Source organism: Lolium perenne, chromosome 1 (assembly GCF_019359855.2).
Source record: "Lolium perenne isolate Kyuss_39 chromosome 1, Kyuss_2.0, whole genome shotgun sequence".
NCBI lineage: Eukaryota > Viridiplantae > Streptophyta > Magnoliopsida > Poales > Poaceae > Lolium > Lolium perenne.
Genome location: NC_067244.2, coordinates 118113892 through 118123340, shown reverse-complemented (window position 1 = coordinate 118123340; position 9449 = coordinate 118113892). Strand labels below are relative to the sequence as shown.

The following is a 9449-nucleotide window of genomic DNA, read 5'->3' as shown; positions in this document are numbered from 1 at the left end:
TTTTGACCATTATCATATGTGAGCAAGATTTGTGTTTGAAAATTATTTGAATTTTGATTCTTTGATTCCAAAAGTTGTAATAAGTGTTTAATAACATTATTCAACTAATGGTGAATACCAAAATGGTCTAGGGTCAAAATTTATAAAAATTGCCATAGAGCATATGTGAGGGTTTTTAGGGTTTTTCATTTATTGGATTTTCTTCCTCTTTGATTTATTTGGTTGGTGATCTTCATATGATCATATTAGGGTTTTAGAGTATAGCACATACAATACAAGTAATAACAATCATCATGGCATATCAATCAAATGCACAAGTCCTATGCATGGCACTATATGCAATTTAAAAAGTTTTTGTTTGTTTGAAATTTTGCTCTCTGGAATTCTCTAACTTTCTTTTTATTGAAATTTGGGATGTTACAGGCCCGCCCGGATAACGAATTACAGTCATCGCAATACCCACAGACGACGCCAATCCACGTCACATGTGAGGCCTCGTCGAGCACCGTGCACCGGAATGTGCATCTCCGTGTGATCCTGGATGAGGGAGGCCGCGGCAACCATGAGCCCAAGAGGCGTCTGACTCTTCTTCCGACGAGCTATCGAGGACGTCTTTGACGAAGAAGTAGATCGACTGCCTGAGGTCCATCTACGGGGCAACAATTATGGGTCAATGGACTGCCTACTTCAAGCAAATGACCGAAAATGGTCCAGGATTTCGTACCGGGAAGTTAGATGAATAGGTTGTGGGCGTCGAGGCCGGTGTCCGGTTCCGAGCAAAATGCTAGCGGGACAGGGGCTACGGCGAGGACAATAAGAGCACTTGACGCCGCCACCAAAGTGTCCTCCGGCGAGCTGCGAACCAAACAAAAGGTACCGATTGGCGAGCGGCATGCATCGACCTAGCTCTAGGGTTGCAAAGGGAAGGGGAGGGGAGGGGAATGGGCGATGTGTGTTTGCTATCCCTGGATGGCGACCACTGGGTTGAGTAGAGGAGGACACGCATGGACTCGCTTCCTGTCTGCGTCGAGCATTAGCGTGGGCCCACCGATTATTTCCATCAGGCGTCCGAGTTAGGGTTTTACCCAAATTCTGATCAGTCGGATAAAAGCTTACACTTTTAATCTGTTAACGTCAGACCGCTGAAGATGCCTTAGAGAATTCTCTTGTTGCCAAGGTTTCTACATCTTTTCTTGTTTCTAATTTCAAATCCACCCCGCCAATCAAAGATTCAAGATGAAATGTTGTATGCATTCTCTTCTTCCTGTGCTTGCATTCTTTCAATCCACCATTTGAATCAAAAGAGGTCATCAACAACTGCTACTCTAATACTCTTATGTTTTCAATATCATTTTTGTTTGACGAAGTTATCACAAACGTCTCGCTGCCGACGGGGACGCCGCCTCTCACTGATAAAATATTCCATCTTTTATGAGACATCATAGTGTTAAACCTGAGGTTTGAACTCTAGTGGGCTGGGGATGCCATTGACCGTCTGCCCTCCTAACCATCCAATTACTTATTTCTCGCTTTTGAAATCAGTTTTACTATTTTTTTTTCACTCCGAACAACTTAGGCCACCCTTACGGCATCTCCAGCGGCCCAAGCGTCCGTTTGCGACCCGTGGTCGAAAAATGGGGTTGCACCCCATCCTAGCAGCCCGATGCAAAATGACTGGCATGTCCGCGAGGATGCAAAAGCGGCTCAAATTTGCGCCGCGAATTTGTCACGTGTCTTCGCCCTGTCTTCACAGGCCCACCTGGCAGCAGGCGCGAGGCTGCATCTCTTCGGGGCGCATCGCTTCCGTGACTGCGCATGCCGTAGTTTTCGTCGTCAATGGTGCCTCGTCTTCAGAGGCTGTGCTAGGTCTGGTGGGTGACGGCTAGCTTCTGCACCACCATCAATGGCATGCGCCTGCACCCCACCAGTCCTTTAAAAGGGAACCGGCAACATCCTGCCATCGCCCACACCTCCCTAGCCACACTTGCACCCAAACAAACTGGTAGCGGAGTGCGTCGCCGCCACACCATGGGCAAGAAGAAGAACGACCATGAGGCAGGACGGTCGCAGCCGGTGGAGGAGAAACAACGGATGAGGGTCCCCCTTCTTTCCTCCATCATGCGGATGTTCTACGAACACTAGATGTCACGCCTCGGCTGGGGCGTGGTGCACCTCCCTGGCGGGTGGCGCCTCAGCACCGCGCGGGTGCCCATCCCACCGGTGCCATCTTCCGGCCCTCAGCAGGACGCAGAGATCGAGCGTCGGCGCGCCATCGACCCTCCATACCTCCTCCACGACCCCGAGTTAGCCATCGACTCCCCATGTGGGACAACTACCACCACCGACACGTAGTGCTCGACAAGCTACGGAAGACGGGGTTCCTCGGCGACAGAGACTTCAACTTTCGACCTCCATGGCGCGGCGGGAGGTGACGCCGCCACGCCATGGGATGACTCGGAGGACTTCATCGCCAGTGTCTTCCACGCGATCCAGATGGCGCAGCAGGAGGACAGGCAGACCGAGCTGCCGGAGGAGCTAACCGAGGATGAGGCGACGAGGCTCGACATCCTCATATTGGAGATGCCGCCGCCGATGCCCCGGTACATCGTCGAGGTCATGCCACCAGGCCTCTCGGCAGAAGAGGCCTTGAACCTAGCACTTCAGTACTCAGTCCCGGCTCCTCTACCGCCCCTGCCCTCGTGGGCACCAGCGCCCGCTCCACCACAGGCTGCACTAGCATATGCTCCGCCGCATCCAAGCTGGCCATGGGAGATCCTGAACGTCGTCAACCTAACCTAGGTGCCCAGCGACGGCGAGGGGTAGGCTAGGGCTACAAATATCTTGCGGAATATCATTAACTGACATGACAATGCATGCGAACATTTGCTTGCCATTCAGTTACAGAGCCGAGAAAAAAGGCACAAGAAAACAACTCCACACTACATTTCTCAGATTTTTTCTTTCAGCACAATAAATTGCAAGCCGCAAGTCACGAGTGTAGTATCCATTATGTAGAATACAATGATACAAAATGTACCTTTAACAATTTATGCGAATATGGATACATACTGTTTATTTGTCGATAATTCAGGTTAGAAAAACCATGATACGTTATTTTCCAAGTCTGAAGTACAATCAGATCCCACAGTATGGTACTGCATCGTCTTTCGCCAGCACCAGTCATCTCATGATATGTTGCTGTCCGCCCTCGCCGACATATGTTCAGATTTCTGCATATTTGATAAACAAATTAAGATGCTTAGAACTCTTCTCAACACAGTGGTAGGGGATCCTCCCACATGAAAATCATATTTAGTTAGAAAAAGAGTCTTTACAAGTGTGTATCTTAGTCCCACATGAATTCTGTTGGATGACGGACTAGCCATCATCCAGTATGCTGACAACATGTTTTTTTTATGTTCGAGGATGTTGTTGAGACTTGAGAGTGCTAGAAACCAAAAACTTACCTAATGTATTTTCGAGCAGCTTGCTGGTTTGAAAATTAATTTTAATAAAAGTGAAGTTTCTTTCTTCGGTAAGGCCGTAGAGAAAAAGGATGTTTATGCACATCTCTTTACTTGCAAAGTAGGTAAATTTCCTTTTAAATACTTAGGTGTTACTATGCATGTTAAAAAAAAACTAATAGTGATTGGAAGGAGACCGATGATAAAATCGAGAAAAAAAACAGCTTGTTGGAAAGGTTGTTTAAATTCTATAGGTGGAAGGCTCATTCTTATTGAATCATCTTTGAGCAAAGTTCCAAGTTATATGCTTTCTCTCTTTAGAGTTCCAAAAGGTGTACTGAAGAGGTGTGATGTTTTTTAGAAAAAGGATGTTGTGGCAGGAGAAACAGGGAGTGAAGAAGTACCACCTGGTTTGATGGGCTGATGTTTGTCAACCTAAAGACATGGGTGGTCTGGGTGTGACAAATTTAGAGTACAAGAACATTAGTTACTTTGTAAGTGGCTATGGCATTTAGAGAATGAAGAGGGTAATTGGCAAGATTTTGTTAAAGCCGAGTACTTGAAGAAAACTACTCTCTTTTTTCCGACAAAGAGTATATATTAATATCGTGGAGATACCAATTACACCAACGCAGTGCCTAGCAGCAATACGGATGCACACAACAAAAAAAGAAGAATTAGAAAAAGAAAAGTCCCGCTACAGAGTAGAAAACTACTCTTACACAGTGCATCCATAAACCTTCTCATTCTAATTTCTTGTCTGGACTTATGTCCATTAAAAATATCTTTTATAGCTGTTGTAAGAGGGTGCTGGGTTACTGTAGAAAAAGGAGATTTTGGGAGGATTGCTGGTTAGGGAATACTCCCCTATGCAAACAACTTCATAGGCTCTATTACCTTACTTTTAATCAAGACATTACTGTCAACAAAGTGTTCATGAAAGGAATAGAGTGTATTAAGATCAGAAGCCTTTTGCGCGAGGAAACTTTTTGCATGTGGAATAATTTAGTTGATTTGTGTAGTCAGCCTTGTTTGTCGGATGAGCCTGACAAAGTTAAATGGCTGTTAACAAAAGAGAGAAGTCCAATTTACCTTCCCCCATCCACCCATAAATTTGTTCTGAAGTTCAGTTTACAACCCTCAACTCTTACTTGGTTCAAGATTCACCCATAAACATTAAGAACCGTTTGGAATACACCCCTTTCGACCACTTGTGAGAGCCCCCGCCCCTTCCGCCCCTGCGTCGCCCAACCCTAGGCGTGGGGGTCGACGGCAGGGCAGGAGAAATCCGTGCGTGATGCTGACGACGGCGACGCCTGAGGGCGTCGTCACCTCCTTGGAGGCGTCGTCATGGCACTGTCCGTCCTTCCCCTTCTCGTCCACAGGGGAAACCCTAGATCCGGTCAAAGGATCGGGCGGCGGCGGCGCGTCTGCGTCGTTCCCCTCCTTGGGGGTGTCGTCTTGGTGGTTCGTGGAGTCCTCGGTGCACCTGCTGGAGTCGATGTCGGCCGCCACCTAGAGCGTGGGCTTCCGGGGCGCTATGTACACCGTCGACGGCGCTTCTTGGTTGTCGCCTCCTCGGTCTGGTTCGGTCCCGCCGTTCTCTCGCCGACCCTTAGGCACTTATGGGTGGACGGTTGCGTTGGCTTGGGTCTTCCTGGAGTTGGAGTCGGCCTGCTGAAGTTCCTCCCTTCGGTTGTGACGCGGCCTAGAATCTTAGCGCATCGCCCTCCTCCGTTCTTGGCGGGTGGCGGTGCAAGGCTTGTCCTTGCCTGTTGCCTATAGCGGGTAGTGTTGTTAACCGTGTGGCGTTGTGTTTGTATCGTGGTGCTTGTGTGGCGTTGTGTTGTATCATGGTGCCCTTTGGGCGTTGTAACGGCCGTCTTGGCCCTTCTTCTATGTGATTGATACACCTTCCAGGGTGTATTCTCGAAAAAAGAATACACCCCTTTCACCGTTTAATTGGTTTAAGCCAAGTTTATAGACACATCAGCCAGGGTTCTCCGGTATTTTAACTAAACACACTCTTACATGTATTGAGATCTCACATGTGCGGTACGAAAAAAGATTATGCTCTTGTTGACTGAGAACATACAAATGTGCATTCGTTGATTTTGGTATACCAGCCCTAGCATGCATGTACGAGGAGGAGGTACATACAAATACAGTTATATTTTTACTTAGGCGTTGATTTGTCGTACATGAAGAAAACCTGCAGAGGTTGCAAAAACAGAGAAAGGGGTGTATTCTGACCGGTTTCTAAAGTTCAAGGTTGAAACTTGAACCAAAGTAAACTTCAGGGTTGCAAACTGAACCTTGAGACAAGTTTGAGGGGGTAAAGTGGACTTCTCTCTTAACGAAATCAAGGGAATTCTCGGTTAAATCTCTTTAACTCTATTTGTGTGCAAAAAGAGTACAAGTTCCTTATAAGATCTTGTCATAACTTAAAATTCCTCTTCGCGTTAAAGTCTTTTGTTGGTTAGTGGTAAAAAGTAGAATTCTTACTATAGGTAATTTGAAGAGGAAGGGCTGGGAGGATTCATAACTTTGTGAGTTTTGTGGTACTTTTGAAAACCAAGTTGTTTGCCCTTTGGCTAGGTATTTATGGAATATAGTGGGTGTTTCCATGAATTTAAGGAATTTGCCAGTTCCTTTCATGAGCTTGTATCAGCAATCCTTTGCCACTTTTTCTGGTGTAGATAGGAAAGTAGTTATGATAATGCTGTTGCAATATGCTGGGCTATTGACTCACGAGATCTTCAGGAGACGCACAGCTGGGATCCTGTCAATAGGAGATAGCTATGTGATGTTGCTGTCTCCGCCTGAAGCTGCTATCTTTTGCTGTGTGCCACTTCATCTGGAAAATTCTGCTGGTAGCTTTTGCTTGTGTGTCGCTGGAACCTGCCATAGTAGCTCTTCCATGTCTAGTTTTTAATTAGTTGTATTTTCGCTTTTACAGCCAAAAAGGGTTGCTAAATTTGTTGCAAAAACACGTGATACCTGAGGTGTTGCATCACCCCTCAGTTTCTTAACTGAACTGGAAACCCCTGTGGGCTCCTTCTATCGGGAAAAAAATCAGATAAGACGTAATATGATAAACCATGGTATAAACGTAGGACGATTATTAGTTAGATTTGTAACTGCCTCCTCATTCAATAATATGCACTGAAATTCACTTGTAAGATTGATAGTCATATTGTCATAGTAATCAAACAGAGCATATGAGGAAACCTTGAAAAAATAACAAACCTGCTCAGTGTATGGCAGATACTTCCCATCAAATGTGACTACCACACGAGTTTTCCCATCAGCCGCTTGAACCTTGTCAACTGAACAGTAGAAGTCTATAGCCGACATACTGCAATTGGAAGCATTTGAAAAAGTAATAAATAAGGTAGGCCAACTATGAAATTTTGATACTAATACTATTTTCGACAAAGATTTGTTGAGAAACACAATCCTTGGAACCAAGAGTTGTGCGCATATCAAACAGGGTTGGAATATTATTGGGTTTTTTTTTTCAAAAATAAATGGAGAAAGAAATCCGAATCATCTCAAGTTCTGGACAAAGTTCTAACTTGGCTAACGCGCCTATTGACAGACACAAAATAGAGCCAGTAAGTGCAACAAAAAGTGCGCATGGGTCTAGTAAGCAGAGGAGAATAGAAAAAACGAAATTATAAGCTTAATAAGTTTAACTCATTTCCATTATAGTCAGGAACTAATGCATAGATTGAGTATAGGTGAGACACTTACATTCCATCCCCGAAGTCCTCGTTGATGATTTCCTTGATGCTCTCCCCAAAATGCATAACAGCTTCATTCAGTCTGCGTCCAGTATAATACAGAAGTCATTAACAAACCAACAACGCTATTATACCATATTATCACATTAACTTCAGTGAAATAGTAAACCTTTGCACCAAAACTTAAATGAAAAAACCTTGCAAAAAATAAACAAAAATATGAGTGAATAATGAATCTGTGGTAAATAGAGATGACTAGGAACAGCAGAAGCAAACTTGATTTGATTAGCTAAAAGTGAGATGCTGGGACAAAGTTAGCATGGTAGAACTGTACCAGGCTGCTGAAAGGTTAGGAAACCCACACCAACCCATGGAAAATCAGAGCTGGCACAAACCATAACACAGATGGAGAGGAAAAAAGTAATTTGGTTGCTGTTTGCTAAGCAGGGTGGCATTTTCGCAACGTCCCTCCCCCATGTCCTCCTCATCCAGCACAACACCAATTAATCCCCCATTTTTTTACCAACGATATGAGTTGTTTATTTGACCACATCATGCACTACAGCAAGTGTTTGAAGTAATTGACGAAAACAGAAAGCAGGGTTAGTTTTCGCTGACAGGGTTGCTTGCATCAACAAGATACACAATATATATCGATCCCCCATTTCCCACCAACGATATAAGTTAGTTATCATTTTGTTTTACCACATCATGCACTAGAGCAAGTCTGCAAGTGTTTGAAGTAATTGACAGAAACAGAAAGTTGGATTTGGTTTCGCTTGGCATGGTTTCTTGCTACACAGAAGATATCAGTTGCAAAGCTCTCATAGTCATAGCTGCTTGGAAATGGAACTAGGAGGATAACTAGGCGTTGGATAAGGCCGGGTGGTCGGCCCGCATGGACGCACCTGTATATGGCAGGCTCGTGGACGATATCCGGGTGGTAGGACCGGAAAGGCGGGCGCATCATTTGCTCCACGAGCTCGTCCGTGAGCGCCGGGACAGCCGCCCGGAGCGCGGGCGCCGTCTCGGGCTTGAGCTGCGCCTGGCGCCGCATGAGCTGCGCGACGTAGACGTTGGTGAGCCCCGTCTCGGCCGCGATGTCCGAGAAGCTCTTCCCGGACTCGGCCTTCGCCGCCATCAGCCGTGGCACCGCCGCCCTCGCGCTCGCGCCGCTCTCCTCCATGACCGCCGCCGCCGACTGCCTTGCGCGCGAGGTGCTCGACGAAATGGTGGGGGCGGGGGGAGGTGGGACGCAGCACGGCACTTTGGACACTTGTGGTGAGTGAGTGGCTGCGGTTGGTGGCGGCGCGCGCGCGCGCGGCGGCTAAACGACGGCGGAGAAGATTATTCTGGGGAGAGGACGGGGAAAGTTTTGGCACGTAAACTCGCGGCCAAGAGACACCTTGTCGCTTGGTGGTACCATTCGGCCAGCCTGGGTAAGTTTGGATTGACCCGGCCTATTAAGCTTGGTCTGGGCCGGTAGAATACCTTGGACTGGACATTTCAGCTCGGGCTGGCAGCCTGGTATAGCATCCGGTTGTGGACTTGCGGCCTTTGTGTGCATTTCACCTTTGTGTGCATTTCAAAGTAGTACCCATCCGGCTGTCTATGGAACACTAGCATACTCGTTTTTTTTTTGAACAGGGAAAGGGTCCGAAGACCCTAGGTGCTGCTATTAATACTTTGGCGGTGAGTACAAATTACAGACAAACCCCTACAGAACATGGAAATTCTAGATAAGGACTGAGATTTTACAGAAAAGACCCTGCAAAGATTCTGGAAAAAGCAATCAGGTCCTTTCGAGCCTGCACCGCAACTGATGGAGGTCACCATCGATTTGCTCTGCCACGGAACTGACGCCGGCGCCGGGGACGAACCACTTGGTCCTGCGTCATGGCTGGAGCAGCTGATCTTCCCATCGGACTTCTTGGTCTCTGGGAAGTAGAGGTAGAGGAGGGTCGCCTTTCGACCATAGCATGCAGAGGCAGGGCGGTGTGAGCCGCCGGCTTCGGTCCTCCGCTGAAGAGCTCCTAACGCAGCAGATGCTCCCCGCCGAAGCCAGCCACAGATCTCAGGCAAGAGATCTAGCAGCCAGCTCGCGGTAGCATGAACACCCTGATGAAGATCTGCCAGCCAGAGGTTGTGCAAGAGCAGGATCTCCACGCTGCTCTCCAAATCTTGAGCACAACCATCCGATTTGCAGAGAACATCAACCATGGCATCGAATCCGAGATCC

General features: G+C 47.1%; 1 protein-coding gene across 2 annotated transcripts; it reads right to left on the bottom strand.

Annotated features, from left to right (window-relative positions):
• Positions 1 to 2923: 2923 nt before the first annotated feature.
• On the bottom strand, positions 2924 to 8588 carry LOC127300033 (cyanate hydratase). Of its 2 annotated transcripts, XM_051330107.1 has the most exons (5): positions 8119 to 8588; positions 7221 to 7292; positions 6714 to 6822; positions 3872 to 3916; positions 2924 to 3230 (listed from the first exon to the last, which is right to left on the bottom strand). In XM_051330107.1, exons 1-5 carry the CDS (start codon positions 8394 to 8396, stop codon positions 3186 to 3188), a joined length of 549 nt encoding a protein of 182 aa, XP_051186067.1. In that variant the 5' UTR covers positions 8397 to 8588; the 3' UTR covers positions 2924 to 3185. The 2 variants fall into 2 exon arrangements, with proteins under 2 accessions (XP_051186067.1, XP_051186071.1); XM_051330111.2 differs by lacking the exon at positions 3872 to 3916 and having other exon boundaries at positions 8119 to 8580.
• Between the last annotated feature and the right edge of the window lie 861 nt (positions 8589 to 9449).

Coding starts and splice junctions, on each gene's coding strand:
- LOC127300033 (XM_051330107.1), bottom strand. CDS start 8,396: ATGGAGGAGAGCGGCGCGAGCGCGAGGGCGGCGGTGCCACGGCTGATG. Junction 3,917..6,713: donor ATCTGCCATACACTGAGCAG/GTTTGTTATTTT, acceptor TGTCACACCCAG/ACCACCCATGTCTTTAGGTT. Junction 3,231..3,871: donor ACATCAGCCCATCAAACCAG/GTGGTACTTCTT, acceptor TCAAATATGCAG/AAATCTGAACATATGTCGGC.